Below are 22,958 nucleotides of genomic sequence, written 5' to 3'. Positions count from 1 at the left end.
TTTGTTTAAAAATAAAAATTTTAGATTAAGATTTCTATATTAATCTCACAATTACACAATGCAAAATTATTGAAAATTTTATTTTTTATATAAAATACACACACACACACAGATATAGATACATCACAAACATACACATATATAAATATACACTTCTAAATGGTAGCACTATCTATTTCTGCTCCAGTGCAAAAACCTTTCTGTAAAACAAACGGGGTCAAATGTGTTTACTCCATTCAGCAGCAAAACAGAACAACGTGGAGTAGCTCGGTTTTCTGGTCACGTCCAACATTTCTGAAAAACGGCCTGAACAGGACCGCTTCAGAACTTTGGATTTTTATGCCCAAAATCCTACCCAGAGGGGTTATTTTGAGTTTGTTGGCCTTTGTATAACCCCCAGAGAGTATTAAATTGTTAAACCAATAACTGTGCGGGATCAAATTAATTTGTTATTGAAAATAGGGAAGTGGTATTTTAAGTTATTAGTTTAGTTACCTGTGCTGGCAAAACATATTTTTAAGTAGTTAGATTTGATATTTAGATGGTTTTTGAGTTTGTGTTAAATGTGGGTAGATTTGTGTGCTGGTTTGGTAGGGTACATGACTTTATAGACCTCACACTGTGGGCAAAGTGAAAGTTAAGGCCTTGGGTAGACCTTGTTTATTAGGAAGGGAAGGAGTTTGGGAATAGTGTGGGTCGGTTTAAAGTCAGTGGAGAATGCATCTATTTTTAAGAGCTGTGGGCAAGCATAACATTTTGATGTTGGAAGGGATTGATGAATGCGGAGTTAAGCAAAGAATGAATGCTGGGATGGAATGATGGGATGCAAATGTAGTCTTTTTTAGGTCATGCAGCGCATGCACCATCTCTTCGAAACCTACCGTAATCAGTCTGTAGGCTTCAAGTCCATCCCCTTTCTCGCCATTGCTTTTCATCTGTCTACGTCAGTGTCCTTTAAAAATCCTTGCTTATTTGTTTTAGTCAGCAGCTCTGCTGTCTTGTAACCCCAGCTACTCTTCAAAATACACTACTTGTGACAGGGCTGGCTTTAGTGCTGGTTGCGCCTGGTATGACAATCGTTTTTGGCACCCTCACACCCCACGACCGCTTCCTCGGATTCTCTCACTACCACTGGGCAAAAGTGCCCCCATCTCTCCAATCATAAGTTATTGCTAAACGCATCGCCCCCTCCCCTGAGGTCAGCGCCCACCCCACAGGCCAGCACCCAGTGCGGAGGCACCAGTCGCACTGCCCTAAGCCGGCCCTGGATGGTGACACAAGCGACAGACACCTTACCAATGCCGTTTTCAGTGACAGGCAGCCCACACAACTTCTTACCAGCACTGTATGCTGCGTGGGACATCTGCCCTCTACTGAACTCTGTGCGAGGTCTTACCTGAACCGTATTCTAAAGGGTGTACCTTCCCCATATTCAGAGGAGACAATATTACTTTCAGGGTATTTAGAGGTAGTCATCTCATCTATCATACAAGAACTCAATGACTGTTAGCCATCTTACCTGCACTGTATTCAACCTCTGTCATTTTTCATAGAGGCCAGTTGTGGGCATCTTTTAGTTACCAGAGTGCAAAGTAGGTATCCGCAGTAGGTACCTTAACTGAATGGTCTGGAGGGCCTCTTCCATGCCTGGCCTTAAGAACATGGGCGATGTTTTGCCTGCACTATATTCAGCCAAGACTTTCTTACCTGAAAAGTATCTGGATGCGGGCATACTTTGCCTTTCATTTGATACTAAGAAAATTACAGACATTATATTCAATAGTTCCTGCATCATATCCAAGGTCATCTTCCCTGCTTTTTCTTCAATGGCTAGCACACCTGCTTCATTGTGGAATCAGGCCTCTTACCTGCAGTGCATCTTGGATATTACCTCCAACTTAAGTCCGTATTGGCCATCTTACCTGCACTGCATTTGGAAGCACAAAGGGCATCAGAGCCTCCATTGGCACGACCCAAGGAGAGATGGTTGTCCCAAAGCTCTTCCCCAGAAAAGGGCCCAACGGAACGTACTCCCACTTCTGAATATCACGAGCTGAGTAACAGAAGACAGAAAACAGAAAAGGCACTGATTTCCAAGAATATTTTCTTCTCTCATTCTTCAATAGGATTTCTTCCCTCACATTTACTCCTCTTCTTCCTAGACGCCCCAGGCCATAACCTGCGCTCCTACCCCTTCCTAATTATTCAGCATCCCACATTCTTTTCCTGACACTTTTCTTGTAGTTCCTCACCGATCCCAGCTCCAGCAGTACTGTTTTCCCTAACTGTAACCCTACTTCATACCTGCTACCACAGTAGTAGCCAATACGGTCTTTTCTCTCTTTTCATTCAGTGTTCCTGCGGTTGTTCTGGTCCAGGTACTTTTCTTTTCTCTCAATCCATTTCCATATTCCCCTCCTTTGCTCAAGCCCAAGCACCCTCCTAACCTCACCCGAGCTATTTCTTCATCCTGCCTCGGGATCCAGCCTCTTCCTATCCTAAACTCTGCATCTCTCAACTAGCTGTCCTCTTAACGTCATCCCTCCCTCTGTCCAATTCTTCCACTCCAGCCTTTAATGTATCCTCCTCTCACTCAATCCTTGTCAATCAATACTGCCCTAATGCAGCCCTTCTCCAAGCCTCCTCGCATCACCTATTGTCCATGGTCTCCTCTCATCCATATACTCTGGAGCTCCTCAATATATGTCCAAGCCCTGTTACTTTATCCGAGGATTTAATTGTTCTCTTTTTGCCAATCCCGACTCTCTCCTGCCCTCAGGGCAGTCCCAGTCTTTCCAATATCCCTTACTCCTCTACCGGGCGCACCCCTTCAGCGGTTTTCCCGGTCTTTGCACTTCCTTTTTCAAGCCTTTGACCTGCTATTGCCTGTGTCTTCCCTCATTCCAGCCTTTCCTCGTCCCACGCCATCCTTCCAGCCCTTTTCGAGACAACATATGAAGCATAGGCAGGGGCGTTGATCACCAGAGATCCGTGACTGACAGACAATGTGACAACGTGATAAGGAAAGGATTGACCTTTAAGGTTATTTTCGAGAAGTGTGCTCAATTTTTACTTTTCATTTTTCAGAGCCGCAAAGTTGTCCATAAAACAGTAGTAGTGTGGCTGGACACCTCTAGAACCCAACAGTTTATCTTTCTTCTTGATAAAGACTTGTGCTCATTAATATTTTGATAACATTTCGGAAATGCTACTAGAGTGCCCGGGCCATTCTCTGACTGGCACAGTTGGCTTCTAACACTTCATCATTGGATCCAGGTAAACGAAGTCTATGTCATTTACTGAATGGCCCCAAAGGACCTTTCTTATTTTTTGATTGTTCCCAGATCTCAAAGTTGAGCCATGGCCATTACCCTATTGGTCACAAAAGACCACTTTCGCACCTAGACTGGCACTGGAGGTTTGTCCATTTTCCAATTTGTCCCCAAATACATCTGCCTTTCCTTAGCCGACTGTAGAGTATTTTTGAATTTCCAAAGGTGTCCTGGATGTTATAGTGCTATGTCCCATCCCTTACCATAAAGCACAATTAGAGTATCCCCAGAGGCATGTAAAAACAACAGAGGAGACAGGAAGCACCCGTGGCAATTAAGTACACGCCATGAGGAAAATAACCTAAACTGCACCACATTGTAGCGAATGGAAATCGCAATTCTGGAAAACATTATGAAAATATTGAACACGCTCACATTATAAGTGCAAAGAAGCAGCTTCTATGTCTGATACAGGATAGGCTATTACCAGGCAGAATGAGAACTACCAGGACCCAACAGTAAACACACAAAAGGCCCCTAAAACAAAAGGCATCACCATGCAGAGAAACAAAAACATAAAAAGACTTGCCTTGTTACCAGCCAGCAAGAAAGACTACGCTGCACAGAAAAGGCAGAAAAACATAGCAAGTTAACGTCTGATCAGATACACAAGGGAACACGTGATGTCACTTTCAAAACTGAGAAAGGACGTGCAGGAATTTGCAATACAGATATCTGTTATAACTTGATCGGAAGCAGTACTGAAATAATTGAGTCAATTCCTAGAAAATTACACAAGTGACGCTCACAAGACTTCCTTATGGAGGAACCAAGGAGCAGTACACACTTGGCAGCATGCCTTCCCTGCCAGGAAAGAATAAAAGAGGTTGCTATGTCCCAAGATTCCCACTCCACCAAGTGGACAGATTCAAAGGACCATGCCAGGAGACTGACATTTGTAGGTTTCGCCTCAGGATATAGAGTCGGGTCTCGGCGTTAAATTAAGATGGTGAAGTGGTGCCCATGCACACATTCAAAAGAAAGGAAATCCTGACTACCAATCATGGCAAGTCTCTCTCTATAAGCAGGGATGATTGATCTCCGACTCAAAATACCACATATCTAATATACTAATGGGAAATAAGCGATGCCTTCCGGATTCAGGTCTGTCCCTGAATTGTGGATGACGTACCACATTGGAAACCGGGTTCTACAGAAGGCAGAGCATGCAGGGGAGCCAGGAGAGTTTGGACGAAGAAACCTTCACACCCGAAAAAATATCAAGGGAACCAAAGACGCAAGATGCAGGCAGGAAGAAAGTAAGGTTGGCAGCGACCAACAAGATTTCCTGGCCAAGTCTGTAGTTGCATCTTAGGGTTTACTTCAATGTGGCAGGTTGCGGAAGGCACTCTTGAACTATACCTCTCATCTCACTGCTTACATATCCTTTGCCGAGGATATGTAAGCAGGGGGCCAGATTAGACTACAGATCGTTATTTTTGTCTCAAGATTTTAGAGATGCAATCCACACTTAAAAGAAAGGCCCTCCCAATAGATCACAGGAAGAAAACAAGTTACTTACCCGTAAGTTTGGGTCTCCAGTATTGGAACCTTTCATAGATTCCCATGCTTGTATCATTCCACGTCATCGGAATGGGAGTCCCCGGTATCCATAAAATAGCAATAGAAACCATTACCAAAACAGAACCTAGGCCTAGGCCCATTCTTGTTTGGCAAACTATTAACCTCTTTTTGTAAAAAAGACCAAACAAAATGAACAACCAATCAGATTAGCCTCATCCCTTAGAACCCTCCTGAGAGAAGCTCAGAACCTCAGATTTTCGTAGCCGTTGTGTAACCTCACCACTGAAGATGGTAGAGGCTGAGCTTTCCCAGGGGAGGAGGGTGGGTCGCATGGGAATCTATGAAAGTGTCCAATACTGGAGAACCAAAGTTACAGGTAAGTAACTTGTTTTTGGAACTTTCATAGATTCCCATGCTTGTATCAGAGTAGCTAGCAGTTGGCAGCACATTTTTGGAACCATGACCATTATAAAAGCAATAACAAAGTAATAGCATATGCACCATAAATATAATATCAATGGTCAATAACATACTTAGAAAAAACCTTAGGCAATATAAACACATAAGGGTAAAAAATGTGCAAGAGCTAAAAAAACAGTAACATGGAAGAAGGGATTAAAGGGAAAGCTCACCACTACTGAAAGAGGATCCTCGGGACTGCCTGGCCGACTGCTGTGTCGCTCTGCGTAGATTAATACAGGCAGTAATGCCTTGTAAACGTACGAGTACTGCTCCAGGTCACCACCCTGCAGATCTCCCGGATAGGAACTCCGGCAAAGAGGGCTGTCGAAGAAGAGATCACCCTCGTGGAATGAGCACGGACCCACCCTTTCGAGAGAGTGAAGTGCCTTTTCTGCCGGAGTAGCCGATTGAGGGGAAAAAAGTTTTAGGTATAACCGGTTCATTCAAATGAAAGTCTGAAGGCACTTTTGGTATGAACTTTGGGTTGATACGTAGTATCACTGTCCCTTTTTTGAACTGGAGAAAAGGTTCCTGAATGGTGAGAGCCTGTAATTCACCCACTCGTCTAGCCGAGGTCAAGGCTAGAAGAAGAGCTGCCTTCCAGAGAGGAATTTCAGCTCCGCCCGGTGAATAGGTTCGAAGGGAGGCTTCATGAGTTGGTCGAGAACCAAGTTAAGATGTCAAAGAGAAGGAGGAGGCTTGACTGGAGGGAAAGCTCTGAAAATGCCCTTGAGAAACTGTTTGATTATCCTTGCCGACCAGTGGGAAGGACGTGAAGATGTGCGTCTGAAGCGAGAGATGGCTGCAATATGCACCTTAATGGAAGAGTGAGCCAGTCCCGATTTTGCCAATAAAAGAATATATGTTAGAACTTCATGCTGTTCCAACTTAAAAGGATGGACACCCTGTTGCCGGCACCAAATGCAGAAACGCTTCCACTTCAACCTGTATGTCTTGTTGGTACTTGGTGCTCTAGCCTGAGAGAGAACCTCTCTACATTCTGTTGAAAGGGTCAAACCAAGAAATTTGCTGCTCAGGAGCCATGCCGAGAGCTGCAGAGACTGCGAATCCGGATGCCAGACTAGGCCCTGGGACATAGTCAGCAGCGAAGGAATCGGCTGCAACGGAAGTGGAAGGTCCAGGGAGCGAAGGTGAAGTTCTGTGAACCAAAACTGTCGGGGTCACGCAGGAGCTATCAGAATCATCTTGCAGGGTTCCGATTTGAGCTTCCTGAGAAGTCTGGGGATCAGAGGAATGGGGGGGGAAAAGCGTAAACTAATGAGCCTGACCAGGTTATCGAAAGCGTATTCCCCAATGATTCCAGATGGTGTAGTCTGCTTGCGTAAAATCGGCATTTCTTGTTCTCCGGCGTGGTAAAGAGATCTATGGAAGGCCTGCCCCATCTGCGAAAGACCTTCTGTAGAATGGAGTGGTCCAGTTCCCATTCGTGACTGACCAACTTCAGTCTGCTCAGTGTGTCTGCTGCCTTGTTGAGAACACCCGGAAGGTGTTCCGCTTGGAGTGATATCTTGTGCTGGATTGCCCATTCCCAGATTGTCTGGGCTTCTTGTGACAACAGGCGAGATCTGGTGCCGCCTTCATTGTTTATATAATGCATGGCCGTCGTATTGTCTGTACGTATTAGGAATGCAGACTGCTGAATCCGTGGAAGAAAAGCCTGCAAGGCCAGGCGAATCGCTCTGAGCACCAGCAGATTTATATGTAAAAGACGATAATGGGGTAGCCAATGGCCGCTCACATGAAGGTCTTGGATGAAGGTCTTGCAATACTGCTCCCCAGCCTTCCAGCGAGGCGTCTAGTTAGCGATCCTGAAGGAAAGGCCCTGAGAAAAGTTTTCCTTGCTAGTCCACCATGATGCGGCCTCTCTCATGGCCATGGTAACTGAGACCTTGTCGTCGCAAGACCCGTCGACTTGGCACCACTGCAAGTCCAACTCTTCCTGGAGAGGACGCATTTGCAACCTGCAGTGAGGGATCAGAGGTATGCAGGTGGAAATGGACCCTAGGAGGGACTTTTAGAGGCAAACTGAAATTAACTGTCTTGTTAACAGCCGAGAGGCCATGTCCATCAGCTTTTTTTGCCTCTCCAGGGTCGGAAAAACAGTGTCGATGGACGTGTCCAGAAGGGCTCCCAGAAATCTGGCTTGTCTGGATGGACAGAGAGAAGACTTTCCTCTGTTGAGGGTCAGTCAGAGATTGTTGAACAGGCGTGTGCATGCTATGACTGATTCTTTTGCTGCGTGTCTGGTAGGAGCTTTCAGCAACCAGTCGTCCAGGTAAGGGAAGACCTGATGCTGACATTTTCGAAGAAAAGCTGCTACCGGAGCTAACACCTTTGTAAAGATCCGCAGAGCAGATCGGAGTCCAAAGGGCAGAACCCTAAACTGAAAGTGGCTCTTGACTACTGTGAAGCGAAGAAACCTCCTGTGAGCTGGATGTATAGGTAAGTGAAAATAAGCGTCCTCTAGATCCAAGGTAGCCATGTAATCCCCTGAGTTGAGAAGACGAAGAATGTCCTGCCGAGAAACTATCCAAAATGATTGTTTGATGAGATAGGTGTTGAGCTCCCTCAGATCTAGAATAGGGCGCCACTTTTCTAAGGTCTTTCGGACCAGGATGAACCAGGAATAGAAACCCTCTCCCCGCTGAGAGATAGGACCGGTTCTATCGCCCCTTTGAGGAGCATTCGATAGACTTCCAAACGTAGAAGACGGAGATGTTTTGATACAGTGGCGCGAGGGGGCTTGGAGGGTGGCCGCATTGAATGATCTTCAGCACCCAGCGGTCCGATGTTATTCGTTGTACACACAATGAGATAAAAGGGGAGAAGGAAAAACCCTTCCTCATCCTCCTCAAAAACGGTGCAAACACACAAAAAGAGGTAGAGCAAGTAATAGTCGTCCTATTTCTGTCTACTGAATGTAGTTAACTAGGAGAGCACACCTATTTTGTAAAAACTGCCCACACCCACAACATGTTGTGGCATGCTTCATCATAGGGCTGCTACTGACGCCTCTGCGCAGACCAACGCTAGAGGCGGAGCAATAGGGAGGGGTTAACAATACAACAGTTATAAGAAAGAAAGGAAAAGACAGGATCCTATGAAAGTGCAGATAAATCGTGAATTAAAACTGGCTATGGGATATCTATATAATATTTTTATTCCTAGATTCCCTAGTCAGAGCAAAAAAAGGTACAATATATATACCTACGGATTGGGGTGGTGTGAGTAAATTAGGTACTCACCACCCCTCCGTTCTGCATAGAGGTCGACATGTTTCTGCCGGTTTTAGGTTCTTTACCCGGCATTCATCAGGACAAGCAGGATCCCAATGCTACTTTTCCAATTAAACCCCTCTAATAGACCCACTATGCTGGGCTTTACTCCACCTGTAAGTCTTGAGTAGTTGGTCTTCCAATGGAAACTGTAAAATAGAAACATAAAAACAGTCAAAACAAACTGTCTCAAATACACCAACTCAATACAAAGAAAGAATTTTATAGTATGCTCTCATATGCTCTCCTACATTCAAAACAACCCAATTGGTGCGACTAGGGTGCTTCATGAATAGCGATTATCACACCCTTATAAAAAAGATTAACAGGCTTTCAATGGCCCTCCCAATGGTATGTATCTCACACAATCTGTGAATAACATCCTTTTATGCTAATGGCATGCCATCTACATGAATAAACGTGCTAATGATGACCACCTTCACGCAGTCAAAGAAAAAATAAAAATGATACTGAGGCACCCTGCCCCATATCGTACACATAGGTTTAGGTGTATCTTTAGGTGTAATATAGCTCGGTCTCACTTGGTACAACACTCTGCCCATCTTACCGAGTTTTTTAGGTAGGATGCTAAAACTGGCACTGGAGTAAAGGGCGACCCTCTGTAGTCACACACTGTGGAAAAAAACAAAATACTTAGAGTATATAATTTTCTGCTAGATTTTTTTAAAGTCAGTATGAAGTTCCAGAGACCTCCAAACGATCATGTATTACGGTTAGAGAATGTTGCCGGGGCGACTTGACTATTACCGGCACATATCCCCATAATCAGAGCTTCAATGAAAAGCATTCTTAACATCTCTGCAACAATGATCTGTGTGCCTCTAGAGGTAAAAATGTATCTGTGGGGATCACTAGGTTTCGCTATAAAAGACCAAAGTTCTCATCCCTCCTTTAATACATGTAACGCCCCCATGATGAAGTGCGTAGCGCTACTCATAAAATTCAAGTGTATTACAAGTATGCCCTCCAGATCGTGTATCGAGAGCAGCTATGGTACCCCCCTACTCCTTACTTCGTCAAGAGTGGTACGCCCCCACTTTAGTCAGTCTCTCTCGGTGCCGTGCAGGGACATCGATAGCCAGTCTCCCATTATTTTCATTAGTTCCACTTCCCATCATGTGGTACAGGCGTGTGACGTAGCGCGTACCACGTTTACTCTAGAATCTAGATCGCTGACCCAATTTTTGGGATTTGTTCGTTCTCAACCCAGGAAGTTGGATAATACCGGTAACTAGCCACAAGGGTTATAAATACTAACGTATTGATTACATTGGTGAATTTTTGTAAACCCAATATTAATCAGAGTGAGGTTATTATCAGCCATCTCAAGTACTGTACATTACTCACAAACCCTTACCACTTGATATAAAGTGTAGTATAATGCAGGTTATCCACTCACTCTTCAGATCACGTGGTCCAAGGGTGTAAAATAACGAGTACCACAATACCGCTAGACTATGGACCGCTGGTCCAGTTTCTTAGAGACATGTTCGTTCTCATCACCCAGAAGTGGAATAATAACAATGACTAGCACTAAGAGTTGTAAATACCAACATTTTGGTTCCGTGGGTGAACTCCTATAAACTCTAGGTTACTAGAAGGGGGAATATTGCCAGCCATCTAAAGCACTACAAATACCTTATGAATCCTGTCCCATTAATGAAATGTAGTGTAATGCATGTTATAGGGCTTTACCCAAATAGTGGAATGAAGTCTATTTATTCCCCAGGGCTGTCCAGGGTATTTCATCATTAAGCCCCGTTTCGTGGCTTCTAATACGGTACACCCACTTCTGTTCGCATATAAAAAGGGCTTATGATGGCTCCCTTGTAAAAGGTGCAAAAGAAGGTTTATCCAACACCGTCCAATATATATCCTCAACCGTGTGTCCTTTTGCCGCATAGTGTGATGTAAAGGCGTGTGTTCGTCCTGGCACAGCGGATATTGCTCCTATGCTCCATTATCCTCACTTTAACCTTTCTATATGTCATCCCCACATAATCAAGTGTCCTTGCAACTTGATTTACGGAGAGGACGTTGGAGGAATTGCAGTTTGTGTGCACTCGCTGTTGCCAAGGATGTCTAAGGCCCACGTCCACCTCTTTAGAGTTTGTCAATCTGCATACGTCACATGAACCACATCGTGTGTGGCCCGTGACTGGTGTAAGGTTCCCAACCCGTCGAGGAGCCCATCGAGCGTTATTCTGTGATCGGGAATGTACCAATTGGTCCTTGATGTTTTGGCCTCTTCAAAATGAGAATAGAGGTTTCTCAAGCCTGAGACCACTGGAGTTCAATATCCGCCAATGTTTAAGGATAATGCGTTTAATGGCAGTGGAAGATGTATTAAAAGTAGTGACACAGATAGTATTGTTCTTAGTCGGTCTCTCTACTTTTTCCAACAACGCCTCTCTGGGACAATTCCATGATCGCTTACGTGCCTTCCTAGCCACTTGGTTTGGATAGCCTCGTCATTTAGTTTACCTGCAAGGGTTGCCTCCTCCCAAAATTCGTCAGGTTCAGAACAGTTCCTGCAAAGCCGCAGAAACTGCCCCACAGGGAGATTCTCCATAAGGGATTTAGGATGGAAACTCTCAAAGTGAAGAAGGCCATTCTTATTTGTGGGTTTGTGATGAACTCTAGTTGACAATTTACCTTCGTTTGGAAAAATAACTAAGTCCAAAAAGGGAAGATCGTCCTTAGTAATAGTAGTAGTAAAAATGTAAATTTGATACTTGTATAGCGCACTACTCACCCGCAAGGGTCTCAAGGCGCTTGTACGAATACGGCTGTGGAACCCATCCTGGCTCTCCCTGTGAGGCGTCCACTCCTGGACACCCCCAAGGTGGAGGCCAGGCATCCTTAGCGTTGTGGGGGCCGTTGTGGAGATTAAGCAAGCTATTGCCCAGAGTTGCAGAGTGGGACACCATGATTGGAATAGGCACCGAGGCGAGAATGATCAGGTCCGTGGAATTTTTGAGCCCAAGACCCACCGAGGCGGGGAATTGAACCCTGGTCCCGGGCTAGACCTCTGCATCAGGGTCTGCCGCTCTAATCATTGAGCCACACTTCTCCACTGTGAAATACAGAAAAGGATTTTGTCTGTTCAGCCATTGTATAAAGTCTTTTATAGATGCTTCATTGCCTCTCCAAATGAGGAGGACATCTATAAACCGTTTCCAGACACGGATGTTCTGTATTCATGGATTTCCTGCATCAAAGATATATTTGTGCTCAAAAGTTGATACGTACAGACCCGCTAGAATCTGTGAGAATGCACTGCTCATTGATGTTCCATGGGTCTGTAAATAAAAAAACTCCCTAGTACTCAAAAAAGTTCCTTGTCAGTGCTAGTTCAACCAGATGTAAGATAAATGGTCTGGGAGTCTGATATTGCCAATCTTGTTCAAACAGAAGCTCCTCTATCACCCTCAAAGTTTCAAGTTGAGGAATATTGGTGTACAGGGATTCTATATCTTATCCCACCAAATATTCCTCGTCCGGGTTAAAATCTATATCAATGAGGAGATTGAGGACCTCAGTTGTAACCTTTAAGTATGCCCTCCTACTCTGGACCAATGGTCTGAAGAAGAAGTCACAAAATTGTGACAATGGCTCAAGTATAGAGCCAATTCCAGCCACAATAGGTCTTCCCGGAGGTGGTCTTGCTGCTTTATGCACTTTAGGTAAGTTATAATAATGCTGGTGTGATGGGGTCTTTCTTTTGCAAAAAACTAGCCTTATGTTCCGTTATCCAGTCATTACTCAGGGCTTCCTCTACAACTGTAACGATTTCTCTTCTTAATCCTGGATTAGGGTCAGTCAGGATGATCTTAGAATTCCTCTCATCACTCAGCAGTCTCTGACACTCCTGTTCATATGCTGAATTTGTTTGGAGAACTATAGCACCTCCCTTATCAGCAGGCTTTATAACCAGATCCTGGTTGCTTTTCAGTTCTTCTAGGACTTCCCTTTCCTCTCTTGTGATGTTCCTAAAAGGGTGTGTCTGGTTTTTCCCTAGTTCCTCAATATCGTGCACCACTGCTCTTTCAAACGTTATGACTTCCTGTGGCAGTACAGAGTTCATAAAGGGTAAAGGTCGATTTAGGACGAAAATCAGTGTGTCCCCTGCTTTCAATTCTATCCTCCAGGCCTTGAAAAAAGACCTTCAATCTCACCGAACTGAAAAAAATCTGAGAGCTCCTGACGTACCCCAAAGTTTTCCATTGTGTTTGTAGGGACAAAGCCCAATCCTTTGTTTAACACTGTTGTTTGGGCTATCGTCAATGGGAGATCTGTGATGTTCATCACTAGGTTCCCTCCCTGCTCGTACCCGGCATTGGGTCCCGTGCCAAGCTCCGTGTTACTCTCTGATTGAGATCCTCCCATTGGACCCCCAGGGTGCCTCTTTGTTTTCCACTGCCCCTGCCTAAAAAAGGGGAACCAGGTGTCTGTGGGAAATGCTGAAGGTTATTCGGGCCTTGCATGGGAGGGTATGGTTGGTACATCTGAGGCCAACCAAACCCCTGGCCTGGGAAGTTATGATATATAAGGTTGAAGTTAAATCCCGGACCTTGATATTGTCCTCTACCACGACCCCTCCTCCTTGGTCTGTTGTCAAATTTGCTCCCATCCCTTTTTGAGCTCATGGATTCTGAACTTCTATGACCTCCCTGCAGCCCATTCTTTGCTTCTTCCAACTTTCTCTGAACATACTCATCTGTAGTGTATGGATAGACCTTTTCTTTCGAAAACTTCTTCAGATCCTTCTGTAATTTAGGGATCTTTGATTGCATTAGATAGTCCTTATAGTCTCCTATTTCTGTGTTTTTTTCCTCAAGTTTTCTCTTACATGTGGCCAGCACCACACTCGCCCTGAGTCCCTGATCACTACTTTGTTGCACGATATTGAGGAACTAGGGAAAATCCAGACACACCCCTTTAAGAACATCACAAGAGAGGAAAGGGAAGCCCTAGAAGAACTGAAAAGCAACCAGGATCTGGTTATAAAGCCCCCTGATAAGGGAGGTGCTATAGTTATCCAAACAAATTCAGCATATGAACAGGAGTGTCAGAGACTGCTGAGTGATGAGAGGAATTATAAGATCATCCTGACTGATCCTACTCCAGGATTAAGAAGGGAAATTGCTACAGTTGTAGAGGAAGCCCGGAGTAATGACTGGATAACGGAACATGAGGCCAGTTTTTTGCAAAAGAAAGACCCCATCACACCAGCACTTTAGGTATAAAGTGCATAAAGCAGCAAGACCACCTCCGGGAATACCTATCATGGCTGGAATTGGCTCTATACTTGAGCCATTGTCACAATTTTGGAACTTCTTCAAACCATTGGTCCAGAGTAGGAGGGCATACTTAAAGGATACAACTGAGGTCCTCAATCCCCTCATTGATATAGATTTCAACCCGGACGAGGAATATTTGGTGGGATTAGATATAGAATCCCTGTACACCAATGTTCCTCAAATTGAAACATTGAGGGTGATAGAGGAGCTTGTGTTTGAACAAGATTGGCAATATCAGACTCCCAGACCATTTATCTTAGATCTGGCTGAACTAGCACTGACAAGGAACTTTTTTTTGAGCACAAGGGAGATTTTTTATTTACAGACCCATGGAACATCAATGGGCAGTGCATTCGCACCGAGTCTAGTGGGTCTGTACGTATCAAGCTTTGAGCAGAAATATATCTTTGATGTAGGAAATCCATGGACACAGAACATCCGTGTCTGTAAACGGTTTATAGAGGATGTCCTCCTCATTTGGAGAGGCAATGAAGCATCTATAAAAGACTTTATGCAATGGCTGAATAGACAAAATCCTTTTCTGTATTTCACTACTACTATTACGAAGGACGATCTTCCCTTTTTGGACTTAGTTATTTTTCCAAACGAAGGTAAATTGTCAACTAGAGTTCATCACAAACCCACAGATAAGAATGGCCTTCACTTTGAGAGTTTCCATCCTAAATCCCTTAGGGAGAATCTCCCTGTGGGACAGTTTCTGCGGCATCCCAGGAACTGTTCTGTACCTGACGAATTTAGGGAAGAGGCCTCCCTTCTTGCAGGTAAATCTAAATGACAGAGGCTATCCAAACCGAGTGGTTAGGAAGGCACGTAAACGAGCATGGAATTGTCCCAGAGAGGAGTTGTTGGAAAAAGTAGAGAGACCGACTAAGAACAATACTATCTGTGTCACTACTTTTAATACATCTTCCACTGCCATTAAACGCATTATCCTTAAACATTGGCGGATATTGAACTCCAGCGGTCTCAGGCTTGAGAAACCTCTATTCTCATTTTGAAGAGGCCAAAACTTCAAGGACCAATTGGTACATTCCCAATCACAGAATAACGCTTGAGGGGCTCCTCGAGGGGTTGGGAACCTTACACCAGTCACGGGCCACACACGATGTGGTTCATGTGACTTATGCAGATTGACAAGAAACACTAAGAGGTAGAAATGGGTCTTAGACATCCTTGGCAACAGCGAGTGCACACGAACTGCAATTCCTCCAACGTCATCTACATAATCAAGTGTCCTTGCAACTTGATTTATGTGGGGATGACATGTAGAAAGGTTAAAGTGAGGATAATGGAGCATAGGAGCAATATCCGCTGTTCCAGGACGAACACACGCCTTACATCACACTATGCAGAAAAAGGACACACGGTTGAGGATATATATTGGACGGTGTTGGATTAACCTTCTTTTGCACCTTCTACGAGGGAGCCATCACAAGTCCTTTTTATACGCGAACAGAAGTGGGTGTACCGTATTAGAAGCCACGAAACAGGGCTTAATGATGAAATACCCTGGACAGCCCTGGGGAATAAATAGACTTCATTCCACTATTTGGGTAAAGCCCTATAACATGCATTACACTACATTTCATTAATGGGACAGGGTTCATAAATTATTTGTAGTGCTTTAGATGGCTGGCAATATTCCCCCTTCTAGTAACCTGGAGTTTATAGGAATTCACCCACGGAACCAATATGTTGGTATTTACAACTCTTAGCGCTCGTCATCGTTATTATTCCACTTCTGGGTGATGAGAACGAACAGGTCTCTAAGAAACTGGACCAGCGGTCCATAGTCCAGTGGTGTAGTGGTACTCATTATGTTACATGCGTGGACCACATGATGTGAAGAGTGAGTGGATAACCTGCATTCTACTACACTTTATATCAAGTGGTAAGGGTTCGTAAGTAATTTACAGTACTTGAGATGGCTGATAATCAGAGTGAGGTTAACATTGGGTTTACAAAAATTCACCAATGTAATCAATACGTTGGTATTTATAACCCTTGTGGCTAGTTACCGGTATTATCCAACTTCCTGGGTTGAGAACGAAGAGTTCCCAAAAATTGGGTCAGCGGTCTAGATTCTAGAGTAAACGTGGTATGTGCTACGTCACACGCCTGTACCACATGATGGGAAGTGGAACTAATGAAAATAACGGGAGACTGGCTATCGATGTCCCTGCACGGCACCGAGAGAGACTGACTAAAGTGGGGGCGTACCACTCTTGACGAAGTAAGGAGTAGGGGAGTACCATAGCTGTTCTCGATACACGTTCTGGAAGGCATACTTGTAATACACTTGAATGTCATGAGTAGCGCTACGTACTTCATCATGGGGGCGTTACATGCATTAAACGAGGGATGAGCACTTTGGTCTTTTAGCGACACCTAGTGATCCCCACGGATACATTCTTACATCTAGAGGCACACAGATCGTTGTTGCAGAGGTGTTAAGAATGCTTTTCTTTGAAGCCCTAATTATGGGGATATGTGCCGGTAAAAGTCAAGTCGCCCAGCAACATTCTCTAACTGTAATACATGATCGTTTGGAGGTCTCTGGAACTTCGTACTGCCTTTATAAAAATCTAGCAGAAGATTATATACTCTAAGTATATTGGTTTTTTCCACAGTGTGAGACTACCGAGGGTCGCCCTCTACTCCAGTGCCAGTTTTAGCATTCTACCTAAAAAACTCGGTACGATGGGCAGAGCGTTGTACCAAGAGAAACAAAGATATATTACACCTAAAGATACACCTAAACGTAGGAGTATGATATGGGGCAGGGTGCCTCAGTATCATTTTATTTTTTCTTGGACTGCGTAGAGGTGTTCATCATCATTAGCACGTTTATTCATGTAGATGGCATGCCATTAGCATAAAAGGATGTTATCCACAGATTGTGTGAGATACATACCATTGGAGGGGCCATTGAATGCCCGTTAATCTTTTTTTTCTTTTTTTTTTTAAAGGGTGTGATATTCGCTATTCATGAAGCACCCTAGTCGCACCAATTGGGTTGTTTTGAATGTAGGAGAGCATATGAGAGCACACTATAAAATTCTTTCTTTGTATTGAGTTGGTGTATTTGGGACAGTTTGTTTTCACTGTTTTTATGTTTCTATTTTACAGTTTCCATTGGAAGAGTAAAGTTACCAACTACTTCAGACTTACAGGTGGAGTAAAGCCCAGCATAGTGGGTGTATTAGAGGCGTGGTGAGTACCTAATTTACTCATACCACCACCATCCGTAGGTATATCTATTGTCCTTTATTTGCTCTGACTAGGGAATCTAGAAATAAAAATATTATATAGAGATCCCATAGCCAGTTTTAATTCACGATTTATCTGCACTTTCATAGGATGCTGTCTTTTACTTTCTTTCTTATCACTGTTGTATTGTTTACCCCTCCCTATTGCTCCGCGTCTAGCGTTGGTTTGCGCAGAGGCGTCAGTAGCAGCCCTATGATGAACAGCCACAACATGTTGTGGGTGTGGGCAGTTTTTACAAAGTAGGTGTGCTCTCCTAGTTAACTACATTCGGTAAACAGAAATGGGCCGACTGTTACTTGCGATGTTATTCGTTGCCAGTTGTGGAGGTAATGTGAGATTCTGCCTTCCACTGATGTTACAGGAGGAGAAGGGACAGTAGTCAGAGCCAGCAAGCCGCTACTGACGCTTCGAGGCGTCCCTCCCCTGGCATCCCTGTTTTCCTCCGTTAGACGAACGAGAGAAAGAGGTGGATTGATTCTGCCGCTGGTTATACCTCGGCCGGTAAGATTGCGAATTCGATGCATAGGAGGAATACCGTTGTTGCTGATACCCTCCTCTATAAGTGGCATTGCCTCTCCCTCTGGCTCCACGGAAGGGGACCTTGCGGTACTGCAGAGTTCATAAGGATCTTGCGGTCTCCATGTCTTTTTTGATATCCTGGAGTGCATCATCAATATGTTTCCCAAAGAGAGCCTCCTCATCGAAGGGGAGATCAAGGATCTTGTTCTGGAACTCCGGGCGGAACTATGTAGCCCGTAGCCAGCCTTGATGCCGATGGACAGCAGCGCCCGCCAGGAAGCGGAACGCCGTCGTTGCAATGTCCATTGCGCAGTCAATCACTTCAGCCGATGTTACCTCTCCCTCCTGAAGAATCTTCTTAGCCTCTTTTTTCGCATCTTCGGGCAATTGGTCCAGATATGGGGAAAGAAAGATCGCACCACATCTGGCGATCAAAGCGCCCAAGTATCGCTAAGGCGAAAGCGGCTCTGACCAACAGACTGGACATGGAAGAAAAACTTTTGCCCGCATTATCTAGGCATCTTCCCTCTTTATTTGGAGGTGTTGAGAGAAGCTGAAAGATTTCTCGATTTTCTTTGGGCCACCTGAAAAAATGACAGAGTCTGGCTTAGGCTGACTGACCAAGCAGACCGGACTATCGTCTGGAGCCTTATACTTCTTTTCAAGGCGAGGTAAAACTGGAATTACCGTAGCAGGATTCTTCATCACTTTTAGTCCCTCATCCCAGACGTGAGCAACCATAGGAATGGAGCGATCTGTTTTCCTGTAAGGTTTCTTGAAATCATAGTGAAAGCATTCTGACTGCTCCGTGTGCATGGTTAGCTCAAACCTCCTTGAGGCTCTCTCAATCAAATTATGGAAACCCCCCTATGTCGGTGGGGGGGGAGGAGGGGGGGGGGGGGGAAATCAACCGGTGCTGGTGTAGGAGAAGCCAGATCAGGAATGACAATCATCCCACTCTGCGTCAGGATGTGGTATTGCGCCAGCGCCCTGGTCTACATCAGTGGTGTCATCATGAACGAGAGACACGACAGGTGGTGAGTCTTGCGCCATCAGTGTTGGTTGAGGCGTCGGCAATTGGGGATAAGCAGCCTGAGCAGGAGGAACAGTCGTACCTGGTACCACCACTGGAACTGGAGGTTGCGTCGCAAATCTCCTTCTATAGTCCACAAGCAAAGATTGCAAATCCGCTAGTAAGGAGAAAGGCATGGAGACCACCTCCTGCTGGTAGTCCTCTTGATAATCTGAAGAAGGATCATATTGTTGCTCCTCTCCGTAATCCCCCTCCGAGTCAGTGTCCTGACATTTGATGTGCAACTGAGAAGGGCTATTCGCATAGGCAAAAGGGACATCATCCTCTTCAGAGCCCTCTTCTTCCAGGAGTGCCGGAGGTAGAGGAGTCAACCTCCTGGGGGGGGATGTCATTTCAGGCGTAATATGACGCTTTTTAAGAGAAATAGTAATTTTTTCCACCGTCGACGAGGTCATCGACGGGGTCGTTGATGGGGCCATCGACGACGATGATGGGAGAATCGTCGACAAAGAAAGGGACATCGTCGATGCAGTCATCGAGACCGTCGACACCCCAACTGTTGTCGTCATCAACGAGGTCGCCGTCGTCAACCACGACACAGGCACCACCAGCGGCGAAGTCGTCGATGCGGAACTTTGCAATAGCCTCGGTGACGATGAACTCGCCGTCAACCAGCCTGTGGACGGAGCCATAGATGGAAGAAGACTGGAACTGTACCTATGATGCTTTCGTCGACGGAGTCGCCGACAGCGTCGTCGACGATGAAGCCTTTTTCATTGATTTCACCTCAGAAGAGAGTGAGGAGGGCTTTTTAAAAGTCTTTGGAGCCACAGGAGGAGAAGATGGAGGAACAGAGCTGGACATCCTCTCACACCTATGAGAGGTCTTTTTTAAGGCCTTACCAGGACGTTCCACAGAAGGTGAAGGGGAGACTCAAACCCTTTTTGCAGACCTTCTGGAAGATGTTGCAGAGGCTGTGTCGTCACGATCACTGGAAACTGGATCTTCCCTTGACGTCCCTCGCGGTCTTGTAGAGCTTTAGTGGAGAAATTGCGGCATATTTTACAGTCTGCTGCCTTGTGGTCCGGGTACAAACAGTAAATACAATCCTTATGTTTGTCCTCCACATACAACCTCTTCTTAGCACAAGTTGCACAGGCTTTAAAAAGAGCTTTCTTTTCCTTGTCAGACATTTTGATCCGAAGTCCAAGTGAGTCTTGAAGAAAAACTGGAGAAAAAACTGTGGATTTAAGGATAATAGGAAAAAAAAACTGAGCAGAGCTCAGTGTAGACTCCCTAGCACAACGTGTGGTAGAAAATCTGAGCTTCTGAGCTTCTCTCAGGAGGGTTCTAAGGGGTGAGGCTAATCTGATTGGTTGTTCATTTTGTTTGGTCTCTTTTACAAAAAGTGGTTGATAGGTTGCAAAACAAGAATAGACCTAGGCCTAGGTTCTGTTTTGGTAATGGTTTCTATTGCTATTTTATGTATACCGAGGAATCCTATTCCGACGACAGTGAATGATACAAGCATGGGAATCTATGAAAGTTCCAATACTGGAGTAATGAGAACATCTACGTTGGAGGGGGGAGGCAGGGTGCACATGAACTGAAGTCTACAATACTGGTGTAGCACTGCACAGACAGCCCAAACCAACGTGTTTTCCCTTAGCAGCATAACTGGAAATTTACTGGGAGTATCCGGGTACTGTACACAGGTCATTTCTAGAAGAAGGGCACCTATGCATGAGTCCTCCCTTACCATTCATGGCCACACACAATGAAAAGGCATTACAAACAAAGGCTGAGGCAAGTCATTAATATGACTTGACTAAGTTCAACGAGTCTATGCTGTTCAAGTCTAGTAAAAGTTTTCATTATGCTCATAGTTGATGCAAGGCTTGGATTAGGGGCCCGGCTTAGGGTTATCATAGGTTTGAAATAGGTTTGTGGTTAGAGTGAGTACTACATGTAAGATAAGTTAAGCAACAGTGGGCAGGGGTATGGTTTGCATTAGAGTTAGGCTTTGGGTGAATAAATGTTTTAGAGTGGGTTTACCTGCTAGGGAAAGGGTAACAGATGAGGATGAAATAGGGCGAGCAACAACATTGTTTTTGCAGATGCTTTTATATTTATGTTTTAATTTTGGCAGACAAAATAATATTAATGAAAATATGTGTTGTACTTTGTTGGTTGTAGGGGTTCTCTGAAAATGTTGGTTGTAGGGGTTCTCTGAAAATGTTATCTGCATGTGTCTTCTCTTTAATAATATAGATCCTATCAGCATCTGTAAAACATCAGCACTTATTCCTTACCACTCCAGTCGTTCATGAGGACCATCCCAAAAATGTGCTCCTCGGCCTCTTCAATTACAATAGGCTCTCCCAGTGGATTTCCGGGACCTGCAAAGAATGCCTGCCACACCAAAATGACAGCGTCAGCACAACTCTATATAGATAAAGGCGCCAAAAACACTAATCAGCACAACTATATACAAGACAGGAAGACACCACAGGAACTTGCCATATCATATGTCCGTGCACGCACACTGGATATGTATCAGCATAAATAATACAATAGACTATTGGTACAACTACAAGGAAAGATGTCAGCACAAGACATACAAGGAAAGAAGTCAATCAGTGCACATACACAGAGGAAGTGTCAGCACATACTTAAAAATAAGACATCATTACACATTTCTCTGGGTATTGAGATGTACAGTGGCTCATATCAAGTCCAAAGAAGTGGGGTCGCTGGATATCGGGCAATATAAAACTAAACTTACTTTCTTGCCAGGCACCGCCTCTCTGCTCCTGCTCTCCTCGTGTAACTCAAGGAACAGGAAGCAGGCTCCACTGACCACTCACAGCGTTGTGATTGGTTAGCACCCAGGCTCCCCTGACCAATCACAACACTGCAGTGAAGCGTTGTGATTGGTTTTGGAGAGTCCTGGTTCGACGCGCAACCAGGAAATGGGAGCCTGGCCTTGCTCACCACGCAGGCTGTAATGCAGCCTGCATGGAGAATGGGTAAAGTGCGCATGACTGGTTTGGGCGGCCCGAGAAGGCCGACCAAACAGTCATTGCGCACTTAGGAGTGGGCAAACCACTCCTCCCCTGCTTCGAAAGCAGAGCAGCCCCTCCCGCCCGCCACCAAAGCAACACAAACATAAAATGATAATAACTTAAAGTTATTATCATTTTAGGTTTCTTCTTCCTCGCTCTGCTTAAGAGGAGTAGGGAGGCGCTCCTCCGCCATAGCGGAGGAGACGCCACTGCAGGTTTCTCCCCAGTCAGTGCAGTGATAGGTTTTCTGGATTTCTCTCCAGAACATGGTCCAAAAATAGTTTTTTTAGACTCTTTGGCATTTAAGTCGTCGTCAATGTACCAACATGAGACCGAACTCTGGACTACAACCACCCGCAACCCACTGTGCATTACTTACTTGGGTAAGGCGCATTTTAGATAACAATCAGTCCTGTAAGACTTCACAGTAATAGTTAGTGAATAGACACATTTAAGGACACTAGAACTCAGATATATATTTTAAAGATTTATTAAAATCAAAATTCTATTTAAGTGCACACAATAATAACTATTATCAAATTAAGCAAGATAGTGGCAATGATACTTGTCAGGAGGCAGAACAATAGAAAATACTGTTACATTAATACAATATTACTGGACTTCTTTACGTTAATAACCCAAACAAACCCCTCCTTTCCTTAGGCTGGCTAAGTTGAGCACCAAAAGGGACTTGAGTTTTATGGATGGACCACACACCTTCCTTTTCTGAACAAATGAAGCAATGTTCAGTACAGCAACACCAGTTGCCGTTCCTTTCTGCTTCTTAGATGCTATGTTCCGACTCGGTTGATGAGCAGAACGCACGGCTCAATGCACCTACCCAGTAGCCTTCAGCAAGGAAATTTGTTTAGAGCTAGTGGATGAACCTCAATCTCAAATCCGTGAAGAGAAGTTCTTTTCCATCTAATAGCACCTGGTTTCCTTTTTTTTTTTCTTCTCGATTTTATAATGGCAGAATGGGAAGGGCGCGAGATCCAGAGAATGGGGAATTTAATGGGGCACCTCGGAATCCGGCAGTTTGAAGATATACAGAATACCTATGGCATTGGTAATAGGAGCTTTTTTAAATACCTACAGATTCGTAGCTTTAT

The 22,958-nt window shown here is 44.7% G+C and overlaps 1 protein-coding gene across 1 annotated transcript in view; it reads right to left on the bottom strand.

Moving 5' to 3' along the window:
• The window catches only part of FAH (fumarylacetoacetate hydrolase), a 301,255-nt gene that overhangs the window by 70,858 nt on the left and 207,439 nt on the right, over positions 1 to 22,958 (bottom strand). Inside the window, exons 8-9 of the mRNA XM_085644709.1 lie at positions 21,094 to 21,193; positions 1,923 to 2,053 (exon numbers count right to left, since the gene is read on the bottom strand). Coding sequence (XP_085500835.1) covers positions 1,923 to 2,053; positions 21,094 to 21,193 — 231 coding nt within the window. The remainder of the gene's footprint in view (positions 1 to 1,922; positions 2,054 to 21,093; positions 21,194 to 22,958) is intronic.

The sequence above is a fragment of the Triturus cristatus genome, chromosome 3_1 (genome assembly GCF_964204655.1).
Source record: "Triturus cristatus chromosome 3_1, aTriCri1.1, whole genome shotgun sequence".
Classification (NCBI taxonomy): Eukaryota; Metazoa; Chordata; class Amphibia; order Caudata; family Salamandridae; genus Triturus; species Triturus cristatus.
This window is presented reverse-complemented; position numbering and strand designations above follow the sequence as displayed.